Consider the following 27,762-nt stretch of genomic DNA (forward strand, 5'->3'; position numbering starts at 1 on the left):
AACTTGCAAAGGGAATAACTTTCTTAGTTTACAGTTCAGTGTTTTTAAGTTATGAGTCTCTACACCACCTAAGTCAGCATAGATGCCACTAGGGAACGCATCCTACTTTAAGAAGTTCCCACTCATCTATAAAAACCAGTTTCTTTTAAGACAATTCCAATTCACAATGACCCCATGTGTGTCAGAGTAGAACTGTGCTCCATAGGATTTTCAATGGCTGATATTTCAGAAGTAGCTTGCCAGGCCTTTACTCCGAAGCACCTCTTGGGGGATTCCAACCACTAATCTTTCAGTTAGTAGCGAAGCGCTTAACCATTCACACCACCCAGGGACTCCTTCACTCCACCAGAGTTAGTCATTTTATTTATTTATTTATTGTAGTCCTGCTAGACTGTGAGTTGCTCCAGGGTAAGAGGTTATTTTTGGTACCTTCAGTAACATAAATGCTTGGACAGTTGCTAGTTCAAAAAGGAACGAAGTGATAAATATATGAAAGCGTCCTTCAAGTGCAAAAGACTGAGGGCAAATTCTTTACTGAGGGGTGGGTAGAGAAGAGAATGCTGGAAGGCCTTGGAGTCTAAAGGGAGTCAAGGGAAGACATCCAAGAAAAGGGAGGCTGCAGACATCCAGACAAACTATGTTGATATAACAGTGCTGCCTGATGTGATCTTTGTTGACAGCATAGTATAGTGCCAAGAGCTTGTGCTCTAGAATCAGACAGTTTTAGGGTCAGTTCTAGACTCTCAGTGTTTATTAATTACACAAACTTGGACAAATCATTTTTTCTTTTGAAGCTTTAGTTACCTCACTGTAAAATGGTGATAATACCTTCCCTGTAAAGGCTCTCATTACATTTTATGGATGGAGGGCAGGACTCGGGAGATCGGCAGCAAATGAAAACTTTGCTATCAGAGGCTATCACCCTGTCTGTCCGTCTACCTACCTACCTACCTATCTACTTACCTACCTAGCTAGCTATCTAGATATCTATCTACCTACCCACCCACCCAACTTATATCCCAAAGCAAAAAACCAGACCTGTTGCTGTCGAGTTGATTCCAACCCATAGTGACCCTATAGGATAGAAGAGAACTGCCCCATAGAGTTTCCAAGGAGCAGCTGGTGGATTTGAACTGCCGACCTTTTGGTTAGCAGCCGTATCACTTAACTACTGTGCCACCAGGGCTCCCAACTCATATTAGTTTCAATAAATGGTTGAGATTATTATTAATGTTCTTGATGATTTAGTAGTAGAATCTTAGTAATCACTATAGTTACTAATACTTTGTAAGCACTCAATGGATGTTTATCAGTTGAAAGAGTTACACTGGCCTATGGTCTGTCTATTGGAAACAATTCCTCCCCAGTCTTCCCTGTTTAAGTATATGGTACCACCATCTACCCAGTGTTCAAGTCAAAAGTTTTGATGCCTTTCTTTCCTACATCACTCCCCACCACCCAATCTGCTAGCAATGTATGTTGACTGTATATCTGAAGCATATACTGAATCTATTATTGATGTGTCTGTTTACTCAAGTCATCAATATTGTTGTCTTTGATTCCTGCAACAGCTTCCTAACTGGTCTTCTTGCTTTCTTTCTAACCTCTTTTAAAATTCCTTTCCACATAGTGGCCACACCAGACTTTTAAAAATAAACCACATCATCTCATTTTTCTTCTAAAAACCATCTGTTAGTTTCTCATTGCATTCATAACAAAATTCAAACTTCTTTCCCTGGTCTAAAAGGTGCTGCCTATCTGACTGACCTCAGCTCTTTCTACTGTTTCTCTCTCCCTGTGTTCTGGTCGCAATGGCCTAACATTCTTTGAGTGAGTGCGTTTTTGCCATAGGGCCTTTGCACAAGCCGTTCCCTCTGCCTAGAATGTCCTTTTCCAAGGTCTTCCTACGACAGTTACTTTTTATCTTTCAGGCCTCAACTTACATATCACCTATTCAGTGAGGTCTTCCCTGACTGCCTGATATAGGGTAGTTTCCAAGGCTCTTTTCAACCTAACTCTTATTATTAACTACTTATGATCTTTTTTTAAAAATACATTTGATTACTGACCATTTTCTCTCCTCTAGACTGCAAAGTGGAAGAATGCTGAATTTTATCTATCTTATTCTTCACAGCGCAGTGGTTAAGAGCTTGGTTGTGAACCAAAAGGTTGGCAGTTCCAATCCACCAGCCACTCCTTGGAAACCCATGGGGCTGTTCTACTCTGTCTTATAAGGTCACTATGAGTTGGAATCAATGGCAACGGGTTTATTTTTCACCAGTTTCCCAACATCTCAAACACAGTAAGGTGTCAAGTGTTTGTTAACTCTTTAATGCTCCTTGGGACAGAACCTGCCCACATTTTTGGTCTCTCAGGTTTTTTGGAGGCTACTTTTCCCACTAAAGGTATTTGATACCCTCCAGTGGGGAGTTTGTGTAACAGTAAGAAAGAAATGTCCTTTGGTGAAAATTCACTAAGGTAGAAGGCTTATGTATGAGGCAGTGCATCCAGGAAGTGTGATTGGGTTAAACTTTTGTCTCTTTTGGATCTCGTACAGGTAGATAATCCTTGTAAGCTTATTCATGGCTTCCTGTATGATGTCAGGGAGCCATGGTGGGTTTGGATTTTTTTTTGGGGGGGTCATATTTGGAAAGCAGAGGTGCCCAATAGAACCAAATGGAAGGTGCCTTTTATGTATGAAAACTTTAATGTTTTTTGGAACATATGTTCCCCACAAAATATTATGTATGAAACCATTAAATTTTTTGGGACAAAATATGTATCAAAATCCATATTTCATAACATGAGTTCAGAAAGACTCCTTGATTCAGCATGCCTTCCATTACTGAAAACACATAGTATCAAAAAAATTTTTTTTTAAAGCAGAAAATAATAGGGTCCTGAAAGGGTTAAAATACTGAATGAACTTTGTCATTTCCAGTGTCAGCTTCCCTAGAGAAGAGACATCCTAGAGTCTAGACTGTTTTGCCTATATGTTGAACAATTTAATTCATCCAATATCTATCATATATAATACTAGGGACTAGGTACTCTGCTGGTTGCTGGGGTAGGGGCAAATATGGGGAGTGTGATAAGCTAGACCCAATCACAGGTCTCAAGGATGTTAGAGAAAAAGGAAGCAGGAGAACTTATCATTTGCTCAACTTTCCACTCAACTTTAGGTATAGCTTGTAAAAGTCCCTGGTGGTGCAAATGGTTAAGCGTTCGACTACTAGCTGAAAGGTTGGCAGTTTGAACTGATTCAGAGGCATCTTGGAAGACAGGCCTGGTGATCTGCTTCCAAAAGGTCACAGCCTTGAAAACACCTATGGAGCAGTTCCACTCTGCACACATGGCGTCTCCATGAGTGGGAATTGGCTTGACAGCAACTAATGACAACAACAACGTATATAAAGTAAGGTCCCTGGGTGGTGCAAATGGTTTGTGCTCAACTACTAGCCTAAAGTTTGGCAGTTCAAATCTACCCAGCAGTGCTGTGGAAGAAAGGCCTGGTGATTTGCTCCCATGAAGATTACAACCAAGAAAACCTTATGGAGTAGTTCTACTCTGTAACACATGGGGCTGCTGTGAGCCAGAATCAACTCGATGGCAAAGAGTTTGTTTGGTTTTTTTTTTTTGGTTTATATATAAAGTATGATTTCAGAAAAATTCTGTTATTCTTTGGTTTAATTTTGAGTCACCAGATCCCCATTTTAGAGTGTTTATGTATGTGTACACACGTGTGAGTGTGTGTGCATGTCTGTGTGTGTGGGGGGGGGACACTGGGCACAGTGTGTATGTAATTATAACAAAGCTTTTGGAATGTGTGTGTGTAGGGAAGAAGTTTTACTGTGTTTTATGCAAGGAGAGTATATTTGGTGGAATTTGTGCATGCATGTGTGTGTTTGAGTGTAGTGCAGATAAGATGGTGGGCAGAATTACGTGAATTATGGAATTACAACCTTGTAGCGATCCAGACAGTGTTATAAGATATAAAGTGTTGTGGGATGTGATTGTTTTCCTTTCAGACCACCGCACAGGTCTTTGAGGAGCCCTTGACTCTCTCCTCCTTCTTGTCTTGTTAAAAAGGGATTAGAGTCCAATTAAGCTGTTTAATCCCAAGCTAGAGATTCATGTTTAAAACAAGATCTACAGCTTCTTGAAAAAAAATACATCAGTATAAGTTGAGGTTTGTCCTTTCAAGTTGCCACCTGCATGATTCCAAAGAGTGTTTTCAGCTGAATACCCAACAGGCAGTCTTTAATTACTTTGCCTCATATCTCTACTTCTTCATCTTTTAAAGTGTCCTTCATCCTAAATAGCCACATGCTGTTAGAAGCACTTCAGCTTCTGGATTGCCATACCCGCCTCTTGGTTTATCTCCCTTTAGTTGGTAACTCAGTGATCAGGGTTAATAATAACAATAGAAATAAGAGCTAACATTTTTTGAGTGCTTAGTATATGCCATGAGTTGGAATCGACTTGACAGCAACTGGTTTGGGTCATTGGTGGTTCAGTGGTAGAATTGTCATCTTCCATATACGAGACCCGGAGCCCTGGTGGCACAGTGGTTAAGAGCTCGGCTGCTAACCAAAATGTTGGCAGTTTGACTCTACCAGCCACTCCTTGGAAACCCTATGGGGCAGTTCTACTCTGTCCTATAGGGTCTCTATAAGTCAGAACTGACTTGCTGGCAATGGGTTTTTTTCTTTTTCTTTTTTTTTGTATTTGGGAGACCCAGGTTCAATTCTCAGCCAATGCACCTCATGCACAGTCACCACCCATCTCAGTGGAGGCTTGTGTGCTGCTACGATGCTGAACAGGTTTCAGCGGAGCTTCTGGACTAAGATGGACTAGGAAAAAAGGCCTGGTGATCTACTTCTGAAAATCAGCAAAGGAAAACCCTATGAATACAATAGTCCAATCATGGGGATGGCGCAGGACCAGGCAGTGTTTTGTTCCATTGTACATGGGGTCACAATGAGTCAGAGGTCGGCTTACTAACAGCCAACAACAACAACATTATATGCCAGGCACTGTGCTAAGCATTTTATGTACATTATCTTATTAGATTCTCCATATGAAAACACCTAGGGCTGGCTTCCTGGATGTATGACTTGTGTAGCTGCCCAGGGCCTTGTGCTTAAAAGGGTCCTACACTTGGATTAATGCTCTGTTGTTGCCATCCTGAAATTCTTAACAATTTTTGAGCAAGGGGCCCTTTATTTTCATTTTGTATTGGGCCCCACAAATTATGTAACCCATCTTGAAACCTTTCAGTGACCCATAGTTTCTTTTTCCTTCCTTTCCAACTGATGCCTAATAAACAAACTGTCAGAGGAATGAACTGTTGTTGTTGTTGTTAGGTGCTGTTGAATCGGTTCCAACTCATAGCAACCCTATGTACAACAGAAAGAAACACTGCCCAGTCCAGAGGGATGGACAATGACTCTCAATTTGTGGTGCTCTTACACATATCATATACGGCAATAGTTATTATTTATACATTATGGGTGCTTAGCAGTTGTGAAACATCAAATATTGCTTTTGACATGGTGCAAATCACCTGCCCAAATTCCAAGGTGCCGTTATCCCAGTGGTTTGTTCCCTACCTGCCCAGTGGAGCTGGGAGGAACGTCTGCTTTCTCCATGTGCTGAGTGATCACAGAGGGGTTGCTGGAGCTGATAAGCACTGGGGGGCTGATCTCCACCATATGGCGTCCTGAGGGAGAATGGACCATCCTGTTGAGAGTGTTCAAGGCTGTTGTGATGGAGAACTGCCCAGGCCCCTTCCTCCTGGACCCAGGGCCCCTACGGAGGGTGGGTGAGTCGGTTGCTTTGCCTCTCGGGGATGAGGACCCCAGAGACAGGTTTTTTGTGTGGGATAACGGACGGCCTTTGTTCATCTGTAGGAGGTGTCTTGCGGTGAGGTTTGGCTGAAAGACAAAAGGTATGATGAGAAGTTAATCTTCCTGATCTAATGTGAGTAGGTAAGTCTTACCCAGGCTGGTCTGAAGCCAGTTCAGATGCCATCTCCTTAATCATTCACTCCTGGGTCAGCAAAATAAAAACTTCCATCTTTTATCAGTATGTCCCAGGCACTTTGCTATATCAATAAATTCTCACAATTCTCCTGCAAAGTAGGTACTATTATTAATCTCTATTACTGAGTTCTGGGAGTCCCTGGTGGTGCAAATGTTAAGCACTCGGCTGCTAACTAAAAGGTTGGTGGTTCAAGTCTACTCAGAGGTGCCTTGAAAGAAAGGTCTGGCAATCTACCTGAACAATCAGTCATTGAAAACCCTATGGAGCACAGTTCTACTCTGACACACATGGGACCACCATGAGCTGGAATCGACTTATGGCAACTGGTTTGATTTGTTATTTTTTATTAAAGTCTAAAGGGGTTAAAAATAAGCCAGGATTCTCTTCCCAGGCCAGGAGCACTCTTCCCTGACCCTTTTCACCTAGTAGACTCCTCCCACTCATCCTTTAGCTATCCCTGAATCCCCTAAACTGAGTTGAGTGCCTGCCCTCTTGGTGCCCTGCCCCTGCAGTCCCCTGTGCCATCCCATCATTACATTTAACTCTGTAGTGTAGTCACTTACATGCCTGTTCCCCAATGGACTGTCAGCTGTCTGACAGTATAAGGGCAGGGACCTCATACATGGCATTCTCTGCTGTATCCCTGAGTGGGTGCTTAATGAGTGTTTGCAGAATAATGAGTGAAAGAACTTGCTCAAGTTTATACCTTTGAAGTGTTTTAGCCAGAATGTGAATCCATTCTGGGCCCTGGATCTTTATGCTAAGACCATCTTTTTCTACTTCCTTTAGATACTTCTGGCTCATTACAGTTCTCCCTTGTTCTTGTTCTTATCTCCTAGTCAGTGCTGTGCTAGGAAACTGGCTCTCAAAAAAAAAAAAAAAAAACCCCAATTGTTTACCAATTTCTGTGGTTTAAATAGCCCCTGGGTGGTACAAAAGGTTAATGTGCTTGGCTGCTAACTTAAAGGTTGGTGGTTGAAATCCACTCAGAGGTGCCTTGATAGAAAGGTCTGGCAATCTATTTGAACAATCAGTCATTGGAAAACCCCATGGAGTACAGTTCTACTCTGAGACATGGCGACACGCAGTCGCCATGAGCCAGAATCAACTAAGCAACTGGTTTTTTTTTTGTTTTTTTTTTGTGATGTAGATAACCCCACCATGGCTGATTTCAGGTTACCAATGGCTTAACAACCAACTAGCAAAATTCCTGAAAATGTAGCAACCAGCTCGTACAATTCAGCTCCAGCCAGCCATCTTCAGCACTCTATTATGTTAATGTAGAGGTGTCTGCCTTGCCTAATATATCGGTAAATTTTCACAAAAAATATCATTTGAGTACCCTACCTACCAAGGGCTCCTGTGAATTCACTTCCTTCAGAAATCTGAAATATGTTAAAAGAACAGAGGTTTGTGTGAATAAAACATTCCAGGATAACTACTTAAATTTCTGTTACTATAACTGTCACTTCCCTGGGGGGTGTGAACGGTTTGCACTTGACTACTAACCTAAAGGTTGGCAGTTCCAACCTACCCAGTGGCACAGTGGAAGAAAGGCCTCACAATCCACTTCTGTAAAGATTACAGCCAAGAAAACCCTGTGGAGCAGTTCTACTCTGTAACACATGGGGTCGCCATGAGTCAATTTCACCTTGACAGCAATGGGTAATAATCCTTACCAACTGCCCGCAACAACCACATGTCTTATTCTGATTTAGAGATTCAACTGTAGAGGTAAAAGGGAATTTGTCCATTGAAGAATGTTTTAATGGCAATGTGCAGAGGATTAAAATAGCCGAGATAGAAAATTTTAAAGAAAATGTGGTTTCTGCCCTAATATTGTGGAAAATCATCAAGTAGGGGAGGGGCATTACCTCCACTTCGAAGATAAGAAAGCTGACGTCCGGAGGGGGTGACTTATAAATGGCAGAGTCAGCATGTAAACCAACAAGCAGCAAAATATCAGATAGCAATAAGTGCTCTGATGTAATAGTGTCTAGGGGAGGCTGCTACTTTAGATTGGGGGTCAAAGAAGACCCACTGAGAAGGTGACATTTAAGCTGAGACAGAGATCACAAGAAAGGGCTAGCCACATGAAGATGGGGGTAAGAACATGCCAGGCAGAGGTATTATAACCAATTGCCATTGAGTTGATTCTGACTTACGGCAACCCTGTCTGTGTCAGAGTAGAACTGTGCTACATAGGGTTTTCAATGCTGATTGTTCAGAAGTAGATGTCCAGGCCTTTCTTCTGAGACACCTTTGGGTGGACACAAACCTCCAACCTTTAGGTTAGCAGCTGAGTGCATTAGCTGTTTGCACCACCCAGGGACTCCACAGAGATATTATAAGCTCACTCAGCCTGTTTGAGAAAAAGACAGAAAAAACAGAGAAAAGGCTCGAACGGACAGCGTGAGGAGCAGGAGGTAAGAGAGGACACCAGACACCAGAGAGCTGGGCAGGGGCCAGATCATGAAGGGCCTGGGAGACTTCACTTTGTTCTAAGTGTAACAGGGAGACTTTGGCAGGGTTTAGGTAGAGGGGTGATATGATCCGAGTTGTGCTTTTAAAAATTTTCTACAGTTTGTCAGTTTCTTACAAAGTAAAATACTTAGCATCTAACCCAGCAATCCCACTGCTAGGTATTTATCCAAAATAAATTTAAACTTAACTCTCACTCAAAAACTTGTATGCAAATGTTTATAGCAGATTTATTCATAATTGCCACAACTGCAAACAACCCAAATGTCTTTCAGCTGGTGAATGGATATACAAGCTCTAGTATATCTATAAAATGGAACACTCTTCAGCCATAAAAAGGAATGAACTTTTGATATACACAACAATATGGATGAATCTCAAATGCTTTATGCTAAGTGAAGGAAGCCAGACTCAAAAGGCTACATACTGTATGATTCCATTGATATGACATTTTGGAAAAGGTAAAACTACAGGAGCAGAAAATGGATCAGTAGCTTCCAGGAGGGAGAGTTGGGGAAGGAGCTGAGTACAAAGAGGCAGCATGAGGGAATTTTTTGGGGGTGTTGGGGCTAATCTATATCTTGATTGTGGCGGTCATTATACAACTGTATGTATTATTAAATCTAATCGAACTGTACACCCACAAGAGTAAATTTTACTATATATAAATTAAACAAATGAAGAAACAGAAAGCTCATTCTGGCTGTTACTCAAGAGTACAAGAATAGATATCGAGAGTCAATTAGGAGGTTACTGAAATTGTCTAGGCAAGCTCTGAAGGCAGCCTGGACTAGAGACAATGTCTTCTGTTCCCCCAGAACACTTACCACTCCTTTGTTCACTTATTAAGCAGGCAATATACACACTTTGAGTTGAATGAGTAAAGCTCTTTGTGGTCATTCAGAGCTATAATAAGGAGCCCTGGTGGTGCAGGTTAAGCCGAGTTAAGTGCTCGGCTGCTAACCGAAAGGTCGTGGTTGGAACATACCCAGCGGCTCCTCAGGAGAAAGACCTGGCGATCTGTTTTCCATAAAGCCCAGAAAAAACTATGGGGCAGTTCTACTCTGTCACATGGGGTCGCTAGGAGTCGGAACCGACTTGACAGCACCTAACAACAACACCAACAGAGCTATAATGAAATGAGTTAATTTTTTTCTGCCTCAACCTAATTGCTCTGATGCCAGGTGAGTGCCACCATCACCTTTTCCATCAGCATCGACAAAGGGCCCCATGTGACTCTGCGTCTTCTATGTCTTCTGCCAATGTGATTAATAGCTTGGTTGGGAAGGACTGCAGTTCTCTTAGATTTGCACCCCCACATTTGAAACAATATCCTTGAGGTTCACTGGGCTGAGCAAGAGTCATATAACCGGGGCTGGGCCCATTGGAGAAGTCTGGACAAGAATGGGCGTAAACTTAGCATATGCTTTACTGCCTTTTTATCGAGGTGCAATTCAATAAATCAAGTGATACATTAACAAGAAAAACCCTGTTTATGCCAAAAAACACATTACCCTCTTAAGAAAGCTTTCCTTCCTTCTAATTGCTTTGCATGACATGGGTAATTCAAAGCTTATTTAAAAAGTTCTCAGCAAGTGCTAGTCTTAATGAAATGACTGGAGTCAAAATTTAAGTACTGCTTTAAAAAGCTCAATTTAGATTTCAAGTAATTTTTGAAAACCAGGTTCCCAGATTAGAGCAACCACTTGATTATCTTTTTCCCTTCCTAGCAATTAGGAGAACAAATGAAGCAATGGCTAGTTCGATGATAATCTTGAGGGTCCTGTAATTACTAATTTCAGAGGTGAAGTAGTGGGAAGAGTATCCACATGAATAATCATTAAATGTAGAAGTTTTGGAAAATAGGGTTTTAAAAATAGGTAATGAAACCAGTGGTGCCTTTTTCTCAAAGTTATGAAGAAGCTTCTTGAAAGAATGCAGGGAATCCTGCAAGTTCAAATCTGCAAGAATTTGTTAAGCACCCGTTGTGTGTCCAACTGAGACCTGGTAGTTCAGTGGTTAAGCACCTGGCTGCTAACCTAGCAGCTGGTGGTTTGAACCCACCAACTGCTCTGTGGAAGATGTGGCAGTAGGCTTCCATAAAGATTTCAGCCTTGGAAACCCTATGGGGCAGTTCTACCCTCTCCTATACGGTTGCTATGAACTGGAATCGAGTCAACGGCAATGGGTTTGTTTTTTTTTGGTATGTGTCCAAGTAGGTACTAGTTGCAGCTGATCTCTGCCCTTGGGGAGTCAACCACCATCCTCCAGTCAAAATAATTGTTCCTCAACAAATATTCCTTGACCCTGAAAGTGGCTCCACCACTGACCTAGGCCCTCAAATCAGAAAGCTGAGCATGATCCTTGATCACTTCTGTTTTCACCCCACCCTCCTAGAGGGCAGGAAGCATGCAATGACCTGCTCCAAGCTAGGGTGAGGCTCATGGCTAGTGAGATTAGGGACTGCAGGTTGTATTATTATACTGGAGAAATAAGTAGATAGCTTAGCATATTTTCTTCCTTTAAGATATCTTAAAAAAAACCTACAAATTTTTTTTGAAATGCTCCTTTCAGAATATTTAGAAAATATTCACAAATAGGCAGAAGAAAAATGAAAATCATCTAGAATCTTACTATCTAGCGATCACCACTGTTAAATATTTTATGCATAGCCTTCTAGTCCTTTATTCGTTTATATATACATATACGTTTATAACACTAGATTCATCTAGTTCAACTTTTTTTCACTTAATAATAAATCATAAATGTCTTTCCATAATCTCAACTATGCAATGATATTAAATATTCTTCTCCAACATTATTTTCAATGGGTATATATTCTTCCATCATTATAATTTTTAAACTAAATCCCTATTGTTGGATATTTAGATTATTTCCGATTTTTCACTAGTGTACATAATGATGTGGTGAACACTTTTGTACATAAAGCTTTGGATACTTATTCAACCATTTCCTCACAATAAACAAACTCTTAGATGTGGAATTGCTGACTAACTGGAGATGTACATTTTTAAGGTTCTTAATATAATTATTAACTTATTTGGATATGAGAGAGTGCACCAATTTACACTCCCATTAACAGAATGAAAAAGGCCCTTTTCCCCATACTCTTGCAACCAGTGGGTATTTAAAAAACTCTTTTTGGCATCTTTAGAGACATTATTTAGGTCTGAAAAAGCCTCATATCAAACAGGAATTGTTCCCAGGAATTAATGTGGTAGACGTATATTTCTGAATAACCTTTAATCAAGATGTAGACTTGATATTTACGTACCTCCACAAACAAGATAGGGAAGATGCCTACTTTATCTCCTAACTTGCCTTCTGCCCAGTTCTCATCCACTCTGCTGATCACAGTGATGATATCATCCTGAAAGAGAGAAAGTTTCATGGTCGTATTTACTCTCAGTTTTCAAGTGGGGAAAGCTTTCAATGGAGGTTAGTGTGGAGTCCCAGATGGTGTAAGGTGCAAGGAATGGAGTAGCTCTTTCATGATTTAGTTAATCTTTCTGCTAAAATGATCTTTCTCTGGAAAAGATACCATTTGGGTCCCCAAGACTACAAGGTGTAGAAATAATTTGGAGGGCTAATGGAACCCCCCCCAAAAAACATGGTAATGTTTCTAATTTTCAATCACCAGCAGAATCAGGGATTTTCATTTAAATTAATCTGATGGAAAAATCAAGATGGAAGTCATAAGAAGACAAACTTTCAGCTTAGCAAAAGGAAGAAATTCATTCTAATTTTAAAGACTTTTAGAACTTACTCATTTTTTTGTGTGTCAAATAATAAAATGGCTTTTTATTCAAATTTTTCTTATTACAAAAGGTTATATGCAGACTGTAGAAATATTTGACAATACAAGACATGTGTGGAGGTCCCCTATCAGCTAATGCAGCATGGATTCACCATTCTGGACTCCTGTCAGAGATTGGCATACCTGGAGTACGGGAAAGCAGCTTCACAGAGCTCCCAGCAGGAGATAGAGCACCCGGTAACCAGTGATATACGCTTTCCCATCCCCCATCCTTCTTCCCCCTGCTTGGCCTCCTCTGCTTCCCGCCAGCCACAGTCTCTTGGCCAAGAGGCACAGGCTTCTGCCCCGTGCTGCTTGGATTCACCCTGCCAACAGTGGCCGGCTCCCTGAGTACCATTTGTTTGTTGCTGGTGTTGCTTTTTTCTGCTTCTTTTGGCTTATTCTGTGCCTCTCACCACCTCCCCCTCCTTTCTCTTGAACACCTGGCTCTGTGTGCCATCTTTGCTTATTCTTGAAAGGCTGTGAAGTGCCGCTCGACTGTGGAACTGATTCCCTGGCCCATGCCATCACGCTGGTGGTATCCTTGGGGCTTTTTGTTTTGTCTGTTTGTTTTCTTTTTATTTTCATGGCTTAGGAGCCCCTTCTAGCTGGGCTGTACTGTGCGGCTTTGGAGCCACTTCCCCAGTCTGTGCAGCCTCATTGGTGGGATCCCTGGGGGACATTCCTTTTTGTCTTTCTTCATTTCTCAGTTTCTCATCTCTCTATACCTACCTTCTTTCCCTGTCTCCTGAAAACCTGGTGCTGTGTGACATCCCTACCCCTTCTAGCCAGGCTGTACTTTGTGGCCTGGAAGCCACTTCCCTGGTCTTTGCAGCCACACCAGTGGGATTGCTGGGGGCTTTGCTTTCATTTTTTTCTAATTTTTATTTTTTTCTTTTTGTTTTTCTCCATTTCTCAGTTGGTTTCTTATCTCTCTGCTTCAACAGCAAGCTCCCTTAGCACTCTTTTTGTTTGTTTTTGGCTCCTGTTTCTCTCTCCTTTCTCTCTTCTTTCTCATATCCATCTTAGCGCCACACATCACAATCTCCCCCCTCCTTCCTGCCTACCTACACCATGTGCTGAACATCATACCCCTGAGCAGCACAGGCACGGCCTACTGGAACCTGCCCTGCACTGATTCCTGCCCAGCCCTGTTGGCTCTAATACACGCCACAAACAACTCATCCTATCAACTCTCCTTCAGCTGGACCTGCCCTCCTGCCCTACAGCTGAGTGACTGGCCCTGCCCACTGAACAAAGAGGTGAAAAGTATCGTGCCCACAGATGAGCAAACAAAAAACAATGCACAGCCCGCCTGCTCAGACATAACAAAAAAGCAGGAAGAAACAAACAAATCTACCATCAATAAACGAAGAAAATAACCACTGAATGTCCCAAAGATAGCAGACAATGTCAAAACATATTAAAAAAACAGGACAGGATGGTTCCAGTAAGCATCCAAAATAAAACAGCAGATGACTTTCCAGAAGAAGAAAAGCACTAGAACTGTCTGATAGGGAATTCAAATCTCTCATTTTCAGAGCTATGCAAGAGTTTAAGCAAAAAGCAGAAAAAAAATGAGGAAAAAAATAGACAAATTCATGGAAAACACAGACAAAAAATGGAAGCATTCAGGAAAATAACACAGGAACAAACTGCCAAAATAAACTCAAAACTAGAAATCATACAAAAACAACAATTAGAAATCCAAAAGATAAACAAGATTTCAGAAATGGACAGTGTCATAGAAGGGCTGGGGAGCAGGTCTGAAATGATGGAAGACAGGATCAGCGAAATTGAAGACAAAAACTTGGATACAAGAAAAAAGAATGAAGAAAAATGAAGAAACTCTGAGAATGATGTGGGATACAATCAAAAGCAAAAATCTTCAAGCAGTTGGAGTCCCAGAACAGGGGGAGAAAACAGAAAACACAGAGAGGATCATTGAAGAATTGCTGACAGAAAACTTCCATAATATCATGAAAGATGAAAAGTTGACTATCCAAGAAGCTCAATGAATACCATATAGGATAGACCCCAAAAGAAAATCACCAAGGAATATCATAATCACATTCGCTAAAACCAAAGACAAACAAAGAATCCTGAGAGCTGCTCAGAAAACAAAAAGTCACATACAGAAGAGAAACAATAAGAGTAAGCTCTGATTATTTGGCAGAAACCTTTCAGGCAAGAAGGCAATGGGATGACATATATAAAACCTTGAAAGAAAAAATTGCCAACCAAGAATAATATATCCTGCAAAACTCTCATTCAAATATGATGGTGAAATTAAGGGAATATGTAAAAACCAAACCAAACTTACAAGAAATATTAAAGGGAGTCCTTTGGTCTGAGAACAAACAACATCAGACCACAGCCTGAATCTAGGACACAAGATTGTACCAGCCAGATACCAACCTAGGAAATGAATTCTCAAGGACTATCCAAAACCAAAAGAATTACAACAGAGAACCAGAGAGGTTAATCTGAAAATGACAACGTCAGAACAATAAAAGATGGAATAAATGGTCTAGGTATAGAACTTTCTAATGGAGAGGAAGGCAAGGTGATACCAAGTAATAATAGACTGGTTCAAACCTAGGAGGATAAGGGTAAATTTCAAGGTAACCACAAAGAAAGTTAATAAACCTACTCATCAAAATAAAGACAAAAAACATAAAGTCTCAGTAAACACAGAATCCACAAAAACAAAAGAAATGAAAAAAAAAAAAATCCACAAACAAAAGAAATTCAGCACAGGAGAGTAAGAGGAACAAAGAAAACATCAGCACCACAAAAAAAAAGCACCAGGAAATGATAGCAATAAACTCACTCCTAACAATAATTACACTAAACGTAAATGGCCTAAATGCACCCATAAAGAGACAGAGACTGACAGAATGGATTAAAACAGGATGCATCAATATGCTGTCTACAAGAGACACACCTGAGAAACAAAGACATAAATTTATTAAAACTTAAATGATGGAAAAAAAACATATATCAAGCAAACAGCTACCAAAAAAGAGCAGGAGTGTCAATACTAATCTCAGATAAAATAGACTTTAAAACAAAATCCACCATAAAAGACAAAGAAGGGCACTATATCATGATTAAAGGGACAATCCGTCATGAAGACATAACCATAATAAACATCTACACAACCAATTTCAGGGCTCCAAAATACATAAACTCTAACAGCACTGAAAAGAGAAACTGACAGTTTCATAACAATAGTAGGAGACTTCAACATGCCACTCTCGGTAGAGGACAGAACATCTATAGAGAAACTCAACAAACATACAGCAGAGCTAAAGGGCACAATCAGCCAACTTGACCTCACAGACATATATAGAACACTCCACCCAACAGCTGTGAAGTACATTCCTTTCCAATGCACAGGGAACGATCTCCTGAATGGACCACATTTTAGGCCACAGAGCAACCCTCAACAAAATCCAAAACATTGAGATAATACAAAGTATCTTCTCTGACCACAAACACTATCAAGGTAGAAATTAACAACAGGAAGAGCAAGGAAAAAAAAATCAACTACATGGAAACTGAAATACACCCTGCTTAAAAACCACTGGGTAATAGAAGAAATCAGAGATGGAATCAAAAAATTCCTAGAATCAAATGAGAATGAAAACACATCATACCAAAACCTTTGGGACACAGCAAAGGCAGTCCTCTAAGGACAATTTATAGCAATAGATACACACATCAAAAAAGAAGGGAAAAAATGAAAACATTAGCTACACAACTCAAATAGAACAGCAAAAAAAGCCCACAGCCACCAGAAGAAAGGAAATAATAAAGATCAGAGCAGAAATAAATGAGATAGAAGAAAAACAGTAGAAAGAACCAACAAAACTAAAAACTGTTTCTTTGAAAGGATCAACAAAATCAACAAACCACTGGCCAGACTGACAAAAGAAAAACAGTAGAGGATGCAAATATCCCAAATAAGAAATGAAAAGGGGGACATTACAACAGACCCAACTGAAATAAAAAGGATCGTAACAGAGTGTTATGAAAAACTATACTCCAATAAATTTGAAAACCTAGAGGAAATGGACAAATTTCTAGAAATACACTACCTACCCAAACTAACACAAAGTGATGTTGAAAATCTGAATGGACCCATAACAAGAGAAGAGACTGAAAAGGTAATAAAAAAAACCTCCACCCAAAAACAGCCCGGGCCCAGATGGCTTCACTGGAGAATTCTACCAAACATTCGGAGAAGAGCTTACACCAGTAGTACTCAAACTATTTCAGAACATAAAAAAGGAAGCGACACTTCTGAATTCATTCTATGAAGCCAGTATAACCCTGATACCAAAACCAGGTAAAGACACCACAAAAAAGAGAAAAAAATGGTTGACAACACAATTAACAAAACAAAGAAAAATTCTATCACAACAGAAAGAAAATCACTGTTAACATCTTGGTACATATTTTTTTTCCGATTATTTTCTATGAAGATAAAACATAGGTGTTGTTGTTGTTGGGTGCCGTTGAGTCAATTCGTTGAGTCACAGTAACCCCATGTGACAGAATAGAACTGCCCCATAGAGTTTTCTAGGCTGTAATCTTTATGGGAGCAGATTGCCAGGTCTTTCTCCCGTGGAGCCACTGGGTGGGTTTGAACCGCAACCTTCTGGTTAGCAGCCAAGCACTTAACCAACACATATATATATATATATGTATATATATACACACATACACACATACTGATTTTTAAAAATCTTCTTCAAAACATACATGCATGGATACATAAAGTATATAAATCTTAGATATACAGGTCAATAAGCTTTTATATTTGGATACATCCATAAAACCACTACCCAGATCAAAATATAGAACATTTCCCCCGTGGTTTGTGGCCTTTCCCACGACCTAGCATGAGTCAACCATTCTGACGTCTAGCACTATAAATTCATTTTGCCAATTCTTGTACTTCATATAAATGAAATGCAGGACACACTGTTCCACACTCATACGTGTTCACCAGTCTAAACTTGGATACTCATCCACTGAGGCTTGGTATAAATGTCACTTCCTCAGAGAGGTCTCCTTGCCCTTCTGAGCTGTGCCCCTCAGTAATTTAGACTGATCCAAACGTAAATTCATTACACATTAGACTTTTCCATAGCTTTCTCTGTTCTTACGACAATTTCTAATCACACATTTATATACTATTACTTCTAACTGTTGAATTGGTATATGTTTTGCTGTGTAAATTCTTAACAATAACAAAATAAATAAAATTAATTAAAAATATATGTTATTACTTTTCTAATGCCTGTCCACTCCATGTGTGCAGGTTCTGGGTCTGTTTTGTTCAGCTCTGTATCCCCGGCATCGAAAACAGTGGCTGTCTCTTAGCAGTCATCCAATAAATATTTCTTGAGTGCATGCACGCATGAATGAATTGTATAATTTATTGAAATAGGAAACACTAGGAAAGGACCAGTTTTGGGAGGAAAGATCTTGAATATAATTTGGACATGCTGAGTTTAGGAAGACTGTGAGATTTTTCAAGTGAAGTCTCAGCTTTCCACGGCCCTCCAGATCTGCTATTCTGGCTCCTGGGTCATAATTTCCCATTTACAAGTCTGCTTCTCCCAGTGACTCCTTGCTCCACGAAAGTAGGGACAATGACTCATCACTGTACCCCTGTGGCCAGCTTGGCACAAAGATGGGTTCTATGAATGAATGAGCATGTGGAGTGAGTGTCCCAGTGTGCTAAATTTCCAGAGAGGAATGGAGAGGCAGATAATGCTTCCTACCTATGTCTTCCTCCAGCTGCGTCCCCAGAGCTCAGTGTCTAAGGCCTGGCACAGAGTAAATACTCAATAAATGCTTGTGGAATTAAACTGATTTTCCTCTACAGTAGTCTAGGTATAAACTTGGCAGTTCAAGCTACAGAATGACCTTCTTTAGGAGTCTCGCTCTGAGATGCCAAGACAATAATGAAGATCGCTATCTCAAAATATGGAGGACAGTGATGTTACCTGGTTTGAAGGAATCTGAAGTAAATCTCATTTCTGGTAGTGGTGGAATAAAAATATTTTACAAAACAGAAGATCCTTCCTGAGTCTTTGTAGCAGTGCCACTTCTCAGACTTATATTCAATCTACTCATCATCAGTACCCAAGAATGAAAATAACTTTCTATGAACAAATTTGAATGTTAAAAGAATAATTAATACTAAATCCCGAGAGTTAAAATAGTCCCGATTTTGGTAGTGCTATCATTAGTTGCAAATGGTGAAGAATCATCTGATAAAAAAGGGACAAATCTACCGGATATGCATAAAAGCACATTGCATTAAAAGAGAGAAAATCTTAGGTCAATTAATGTGCTTGAAAAATACATCTTGTAAGAAGTTATGTATGTACAAAGGTATAATTATGTCACTGTGTGTGTTTAGAGTATTTTGAATACTATGTTTACAACAAAATAGAATGTTGTAAATTAGTGGAATTATGTGACCATAACTTGGTCAGCAAGAAGATCCTTCTAGATGCAGGCATGATAAGGTGGAAAGAGCTGTACAGTTTTATACAGCACATTATCACGCTGTGTGTATAATTTGCTGTTTGCATGTCTGTTTTCCCTGGTACTCTATCAACACGATGGCAGGGACTATGTCTCACTCATGCTGTATCCCAGTGCCTGAAAATAAAGAATGCTTAAAAATGTTGTATAGTGAATGAATGAATGTGTGAATAGATATGTTTGTAATTGCATAGAGAAGGCTTGAGCATTTACACCAAACTCTTATCTCTTATTCTGAGTAGATTTATCTAGAAATTTCACTTCTGTGTCATTTGAATTATACACACACAGACATATATGTGTGCATATATATATCCATGCATACACACATACCAAACCAAAAAAAACCAAACCTATTGCCATTGAGTCGATTTCGACTCATGGTAACCCCATATATTACAGAGTAGAAGTGCTCCATAGTGTTTTCTTGGTTGTAATCTTTTACAGAGGCACATTGCCGGGCCTCTCTTCTGCGGTGCCGCTGGGTGGGTTCGAACCACCACCCCTTAGGTTAGTAGGTGAGCGCAAAAAGTTTGCTCCACCCAGGGACCTTGTATACACACATACATATACATATATTCATTAAAAAAAATATAAAACATATAAAAATTTAAAAAATCAGCAAATACTAAGCAAACAATGTCCCATTCCACCACAGTCTTTATGTGGCCCTCAGTGACTTTGGTGACTGCCCAGAATCTTACCTTCAGGAAGGTCAGACAATCCTGGTTCTCACTCTTGTCCTTGTCTCGAAGGTCGAAGTTGTAGAGGGCACGACAGAGCGGGGGTGGCTGGGGCAGTTGCTTGATGACTTCCACAGAGCTCGCTGGGAAGACCCCACTGACTCCATTGATCTCTCCCTGGTACCAGTTCTCATCAAGCTGTCTCCGGAGGAGGATGACATCTCCCTTATTAAACCTCAGGTCACCAGGATTCTGCCCTCGGTAGCTGCACAAGGCCTTTGCTCGAGGTACCTGTAGTGGCACAGACCAATGAAATATGTACTTAACTTAGAGGCTGGAGGGGCAGCAGGTATAATATTAATAACTAAGTACTGAGCACTGCTGATGTGCTAAATGCTGTATGTGGATGATCTTGTTTAATCTACATAGCCCTTTGAAATAGACATTCTTATTATCCCCACTTATCAGATAGGGTAACTGAAGTGCAGAGGGGTTCAGTGACTTGCGTAAAGTGACACAGCTGGAAAATGGCAGATGTGGGATCTAAACCCATGCTACCTGATTCTAGAGGCCTTGTTCTTAATCATTATGGCGGGAGCAGTCTTTGGACCTGGATCCACAGCTATGTGAACTTGAGTAAGTCAGTGATGTTTTCTGGATCTGAATCCTGATTTTGAATTCTGGCTCCACCTCCTTCCACTGTGCAACTATGGCCGAGTTATTTAATCTTTCTTAAGCTGTAATTCCTTCATTTATAAAATGGGGTAATAATAGTAGTACCTACTAGGGTTGTTGTGAGGAATAAATAATATTCACAATGTATTTCACATATTGCCTGGCACACAGTATGTGCTCAGTAAAGGACAGCTCTTATTGTCCTCATCCATGTTGTTGTTAGCTGCTGTTGAGTTGGCTCTGACTGCTGGCAACCCCATGTACAACAGAACGAAACACTGCTTGATTCTGTGCCATCTTCATGATCGTTCGTATGCTTGAGTCCATTCCTGTGGCCACTGTGTATTTTGAGTGCCTTCCAACCTAGAAAGCTATCTTCCAGCACTATAGTGGACAATATTCTATTGTGACCCATAGGATTTTCCTTGGCTAAGTTTCAAAAGTAGATAGTCATGCCTTTCTTTCTAGTCTGTCTTAGACTGGAAGCTCTCCTGAAACCTGTCCACCATGGGTGACTCTGCTAGTATTTGAAATACTGGTGGATAGCTTCCAGCACCACAGCAACACACAAGCCACTACAGTATGACAAACTGACAGAATGGTGGTGGATCATCTATAATGGAGAACTATTGGTGGCGCAATGGTTAAGCACTTGGCTGTTAACCAAAAGGACGGCAATTCAAACCCACCATCGGCTCCAAGGGAGAAAAGACCTGGCAATCTGCTTCCATAAACATTACAGCCTAGGAAACCCTATGGGGCAGTTCTACTCTGTCCTATAGGGTCTCTATGAGTCAGAATTGACTTGATGACACCTAACAATGATAACAGTTTTACCTACTCCTCAGTGTTGATGGGAAGAAAACTGAGATGAAAATCATCTGAAAATAGAAAGTGCTATATGAGAGTGATGCAGTATAATTTGTCTTCAGTCTTCTCTAGAAAGTGTAAATATCATGAGTGATTTGATCACTAGGAAGCTCAAATGAGACAAAAAAACAATTAGTCAAAATCAATCATTAGTTTTTAAAAAATCAGCTAAAGAATCTTCATTTGTTAAATCAGTTGTCTGTCTAAATAATATTTTATCAAATTCTTTTTTTCTAATTGAGACTGGTTTTCTCCACTCAGAAATGGCCTCGCTCTGGTCTTGCTTGGAGTCAGTTTGGCAAACTGTAAGTTCAAACAACTTAAGCTTAATAGAAAGCCCTTCAGTTTCACCTGGGATAATACTTTGTTTTGTGTTTTTCTTAGCGATGGTGTGAAATAGTCCCCTCCACCCACACACAGTGGCAGTCTTGCTATTTGTAATGGGGTGCAGGAAGGCATTAATTCAGCTCTCTGAGGACCTTCCAAGCCTGCAATGTTCATTAAAAAAGGGATTTCAAGCAGCTTAGGGGTAGAGGCAAGATCTGATCATCACTTTGCCAATGGGATGGTGGAGTGGTGTTTTTCTGCTACTCCCTGAATACAGTACGGGGAGCCCAGGGGACTAGAAAACCACAGGAACACAGATCATCCTTGGGAAACTCATAGACAAGTGAGCAAAGATGTGTACTAAGAGGTTTATCACAGTGTTGTGACTATAAATGGGGAACTGGTTGAATAAATTATGATACGCCCATACACTGGAAAACTCTGCCATCATTAAAATTGATGATGCTGATCTATAATTAATAACACTGAGAGTTACTCACAATATACTGTTAAGTATAATAGAAGATGTTAAAAACAGTTATGTAGACTGTGCTTTCATTATAACTGCATATGTATATTTTTACCTGGGGAAACTGCTAGATGACTATACACCAACGTTTTAAGAGTGGTTATTTCTGAGTGGTGAGATTTTGAATATTAAAAAAATTTGTTTTACTAAGTGCTCAGTGGTGTTTTCTAACTTTTCTACAAAGAGATAATTGTATTACCTATTAGAATTGGATAATAAAATGAAAATGAATGAAGCTGGAAAATGAGGAATGAAAGGTTCTTTCTTTAGGAAGAAAATAAGCCAAGCTGCGTAGGATCAGCAAACCATGCAATTACCTTTTTGGGGAAGATGTTCCTTGCCTGAGAATTAAGCAGGTAGAAGCAGGGATGAGAGCAAAGGATGACCGAGGAATGGCCCAAATCTGCTAGACTTCTAGGGTTGGGTAAATCAGGGAATAATAGTTGTCCTTCCATATTCCTTCTCAAATTTCCATTGCAATATAGACCCCATTTTTCTGGGTACATGACCACCTGGAATATTGGTCACATTTCCCAATCTCCCTGGAAGCTAAGTCCTGGCCAATGGGATGCAAACAACTTTTAGGAAGTTATCCTTACTGAGAGAGAATGATTTTCTTTATCTCTCCTCCATCCTGCTATGTGAAATGCAGACATGATTGCTGGAGCTCTAGCTGCCATCTTGGACAGATGAGGAACAGGGTTACACCTGGACAGGGAAGGAAGGAGCCTGGGCTGCAGAGCTGCCATACTCGTCCTGTACTGCTTTACTTCCAGACTTCTGTCTGAAAGCTAAATAAACTTCTATCTTGCCTAATGCACTGTTATTTTGGATTTGTGAAAAGAAAAGAAACAACGAAAAGAAAAAGAAACTAAGCACGTTTGACTTTGCATAGTAATGATATCAATACCAAAACCAAACCCATTGCCATCAACTGGATTCCGACTCATAACGACCCTATAGGACAGAGTAGAACTGCCCCATAGGGTTTCCAAGGCTGCAAAATCTTTATGGAAGCCAACTGCCACATCTTTCTTCCACAGAATGGCTAACCTTTTGGTTAGCAGCCGAGCACTTAACCACTCACCACCAGGGCTCCTTGATAACATCAATAGCCAGTATTTATTGAATGCTCCTTCCTAAGCACTCTGCAATATATTTTATTTTTTAATTCTCACAATAACCTTTGAAATGTCTATTATTTCTATTTCTCAGATTAGAAAATTGGGGCCCAGAGAGGTTAAAAAACCTTCTAAATTCATGAAGCTAAAAAGTGGTAGATTTAGAATTTGAACTCAGGTCTGTCTATCCCCAAGTTCAAGCTTTTAACAACTAATACTTCAGTGTTTTCTCAAGTGAAATCTGTAGTTGTTAAAAAGTCTGGGAGATGTTAAAAAAATGCAGATTCCTGGACCTCATTCCTGACCTATTTGATCAGAATCTCTTAGAGTGGGATTCAAGTAGCTGCATTTTTCTCAAGCTCCCCCATCATCCAAGTTTGATGCTACTGGTCCGTGCTATGGAGTCCAGGCAGCATAGTGGTTAAGAGCTTAGCTGCTAACCAAAACGTCGGCAGTTCAAATTCACCAGCTGCTCCTTGGAAACCCTATGCGGACGTTCTACTCTGACGTATAGGGTCACTATGAGTTGGAATTGACTCGACAGCAATGGGATTGGTTTGTTTTTGTCTGAGCTGTATCTTGTTCTGACTCAACTGGGAACAATGGAGTTTTGATAGAAGTTTTAGAAATGGCTAAGATATTTTCTTCCTTGTCTTTCTAGAAGATATTCCAGTGCAACTTGCTTACTTTTTAAAAATGGCTACAGATCCAGTACCTTAAACTGAAATTGCATAAAATGCTAAAATTCCTTTGAAGATGCCTAAACTCTGAAACCCTGAGGTAGTACTAATTGCCTAACCATTTTCATTTTTTCTCCATCTCCCCTCAGTATAGGGAAGTACTGTGGAAATGAATTGTGAATTCTATTTTTAACATGCACACCATCTTTCTCTTCATTTTGGATAATCCCTTCCTAGGTATTTCGAGTTCTACATTCATGCGTAGAGGAAACATTGGCTTCCATGTTGGACACAGAGGGACAGAGAGAACAAGAGACAGAGAGAGCCTGTCACAAACTGAAAGGGAAGGAAATGAACACTTATGTGCTTCTGTCAGGCCAGAGAAAATTTTCTCACATTATTGCACTACTGCACTTTCCATGTATCATCTCATTCATATGATCTGAAACCCCTATGAAGTAGGTGGGATTATTCCATTTTATTGACGAGGAAGTAGAAGTTCTGAGGTGTTAAATGTCATCAGGACAAGGTCGAAAGGCCAGTGTAGGGTAGATGCAGATGTGACCTAGGCTCCTTGGACCTCAAAACTCTGGTGCCTCTACCACTCTACATTGGCCGCATCCTGCTGACGTCCTCTAGGATGATTTTCCATCACAAAACTCATCTGGGGCTCTGTTTTGTAATCAACATCTGAAAAGAGTGTGAAGGCAGTTTGCGTGCTGATGGCTGCATTAGCATGAATTATTGAACTCCAGAGCCCTCACGTGAAAGTTAAGCACCTGAAGAGACTCAGCTGGCTGATTCTATGCCGTCCTCAAACTGTTCTCTCAAGGGAAAATGATTCCAAATCCCACATCAGCTATCATCCGTTGTATTGTCGGTAACAGCGTTTATCACCCATAATTGTTTTCTGTCTCCAAAGGTGTAGTAGGGGAGGGAGCGTGGGGATAAAGGGTACACAGGGGTCTTGCAGCCAGGGCATCACCAAACTCTTTTTTCCTGGTGTTTTTCAGAAAGCCAGATAATCTAAGTGGAAACTTGTGTAAGCTTAAAAGGCTTACCTTTTCTGATATTCAAAAGGCTTCAGACTTTATGCTCCTGTAATTTGTCTATTTGAGGAAACATGAGTCCCCTTGGTAGTGTCTGGAAACAATGAGGGCCGTGCTTTTGATGCGGAGATAATCCACAGAACCCAGACACAAGGAAACAAGGGCATACAAAGATATTCATGGTAAAATTATGCTGTTGATTTGCCAGGTATCCTATTCTCTGAGGAACCACCTATTTCACTCTTCATCTTCTGATGGGTATGTCATTCACTCCAGTCACACCACACACTCAAGTGTATGTGGCCCAGAATGGCCAGAGTCCCAAATACCCCTGGCATAGTGACTGGTACAGGGACAGGCATGTGACCCAATCAGGGCCAATTAGAATCTTCCCTGAGATTTGATATACAGATGCTGAGAAAGAGAGTCTTTTTACTTTTGCATCATGAGCCTTAAGGTTATAGGCCTTGGAATGCCAGTGGTGAAACTCCCCAGCCAGTAGACATACCTTCCTGAATATACCTACAGAGAGCACCAGAACTAGAGATACAGTGAGACAGAGAGGTAAATAGATAAGAGCCCTTACAAAATTTGATCCCCTAGATCCAGCTATGCCTGAAGGATACAAAGTTAAATTAGATAATATTCCCAATTTATTGTTTATTACTTAAACTTCTTGGAGTTATTTTCTGACACTTGAAACTCAACAAGTCCTGGCTAATACTTAGAGGAACCCAGAACAATAAAACCCTAAAACAATGAAATACTGAAATAGTAGATGCCAGAAACAGCAGAAGGTCCAGCTGCCAAAGAACCCTGAGTGTATTTCCAATTTGAATGTAATGAAGAAAGGATGTGGATTGATAAGAAGGCTAGAGAAAAGGAACCCAGTGGAGAAGAATCACCACAGCAACATGTACATAGGGAAAAACTGAGCTGGAGTGAGAACTCAACCTGCTACTGTGTAATGAGCTGTTTGCCATTCACTGGTGACACTTCCTACTTGTTTAGAAAAGGGTTGACCTGGTTCTCTACAACTGGCATCAGGTGGGGCCAAAATCAACATGCTGAGCTAACTGCTTACCTTCCTGAGCTGGTCACGAGTCCGCCCACCACTGGAGGATGGTGTTAAGAAAGAAATGTCCTGGCCTTTGGCTCGTTATTATTTACCAGGCTATCAATTCTCTGCTGAAGGATTTGTGCCTGAAGCACCCCTGTATCTCTATCTCTAAGCCCTGGACCTAAAAAAGAAACCAAACCCATTGCCTTTGAATTGATTCCGATTCACAGCGACCCTATAGGACAGAGTAAAACTGCCATATAGGGTTCCAAGGCTGCAATCTTTAATGACATGGATGGAGTCAAGCTTTCGGGACCTTCATTTGCTGATGTGGCACAACTCAAAATGATAAGAAACCGCTGCAAACATCATTAATAATCGGAACATGGAATGTATGAAGTATGAATCTAGGAAAATTGGAAGTTGTCAAACATGAAATGGTGTCCGTCAGGGTTGTATCCTTTCACCATGAAGACAGCTACCTTTACCTGGCCAACTGGAAGAGATCAATATTTGTACCCATTCCAAAGAAAGATGATCCATAGAATGTGGAAATTACTGAACAACATCATTAATATCACATACAAGAAAAATTTTGCTGAAGATCATTCAAAAGCGGTTGCGGCAGTACATCGACATGGAACTGCCAGAAATTCAAGCCAGATTCAGAAGACGATGAGGAACAACGGATATCATTGCTGATGTCAGATGGATCCTGGTTGAAAGCAGAGAATACCAGAAAGATGTTTACCTGTGTTTTGTTGACTTTGTGAAGGCTTTTGACCGTGTGGATCATAACAAATTATGGATAACATTGCGAAGAGTGGGAATTCCAGAACACTTAAATGTGCTCATGAGGAACCTGTACTTAGGCCAAAAGGCAGTTGTTCAAACAGAACAAGGGGATACCACATGGTTTAAAGTCAAGAAAGGTGTGTGTCAGGGTTGTATCCTTTGGCCATACTTATTCAATCTGTATGTTGAGCAAATAATCCGAGAAGCTGGACTATATGAAGAAGAACAGGGCATCAAGATTGGAGAAAGACTCATTAACAACCTGAGATATGCAGACGACACAACCTTGCTTGCGGAAAATGAAGAGGACTTGAAGCACTTAGTGATGAATATCAAAGACCACAGCCTTCATTATGGATTGCACCTCAACATAAAGAAAACAAAAATCCTCACAACTGGACCAATAAGCAACTTCATGACAGACGAAGAAAATATTGTAGTTATTAATGATTTCACTTTATTTGGATCCACAATCAATGCCCATGGAAGCAGCAGTCAAGAAATCAGATCAGATCAGGTAAATCTGCTGCAAAAGACCTCTATAAAGTATTAAAAAAGCAAAGTCGTCACTTTGAGGACTAAGGAGCACCTGACCCAAGCCATGGTGTTTTCAATTCCCTTATATGCATGTGAAAGCTGGACAATGAATAAGGAAGGCTGAAGAAGAATTGATGCCTTTGAGTTATGGTGTTGGTGAAAAACATTGAATATACCATGGGCCTCCAGAAGACCAAACATGTCTGCTTTGAAAGAAGTACAGCCAGAATGCTCATTAGAAGCAAGGGCGGTGAGCTTCGTTTCACATACTTTGAATATGTTGTTAGAGGGGACCAGTCCCTGAAGAAGGACATCATGTTTGATAAGGTAGACGGTCAGCGAAAAATAAGAAGACCCTCAATGAGATGGATTGCTACAGTGGCTGCGACAACGAGCTCAAGTATAACAAGGATTGTGAGGATGGTGCAGGACCGGGCGGTGTTTCATTCTGTCGTACACAGGGTTGCTATGAGTTGGAGCCGACTCGACAGCACCGAACAACAACAACAACCTTTACGGAAGC

At 40.5% G+C, this 27,762-nt stretch overlaps 1 protein-coding gene across 1 annotated transcript in view; it reads right to left on the reverse strand.

Moving 5' to 3' along the window:
• Positions 1 to 27,762, reverse strand: part of SH3RF2 (SH3 domain containing ring finger 2) — a 141,641-nt gene that overhangs the window by 58,936 nt on the left and 54,943 nt on the right. The window contains exons 2-4 of the mRNA XM_012557997.1: positions 19,618 to 19,887; positions 11,822 to 11,917; positions 5,613 to 5,936 (exon numbers count right to left, since the gene is read on the reverse strand). Coding sequence (XP_012413451.1) covers positions 5,613 to 5,936; positions 11,822 to 11,917; positions 19,618 to 19,887 — 690 coding nt within the window. The remainder of the gene's footprint in view (positions 1 to 5,612; positions 5,937 to 11,821; positions 11,918 to 19,617; positions 19,888 to 27,762) is intronic.

The sequence above is a fragment of the Trichechus manatus genome, unplaced genomic scaffold (genome assembly GCF_000243295.1).
Source record: "Trichechus manatus latirostris isolate Lorelei unplaced genomic scaffold, TriManLat1.0 scaffold00130, whole genome shotgun sequence".
NCBI lineage: Eukaryota > Metazoa > Chordata > Mammalia > Sirenia > Trichechidae > Trichechus > Trichechus manatus.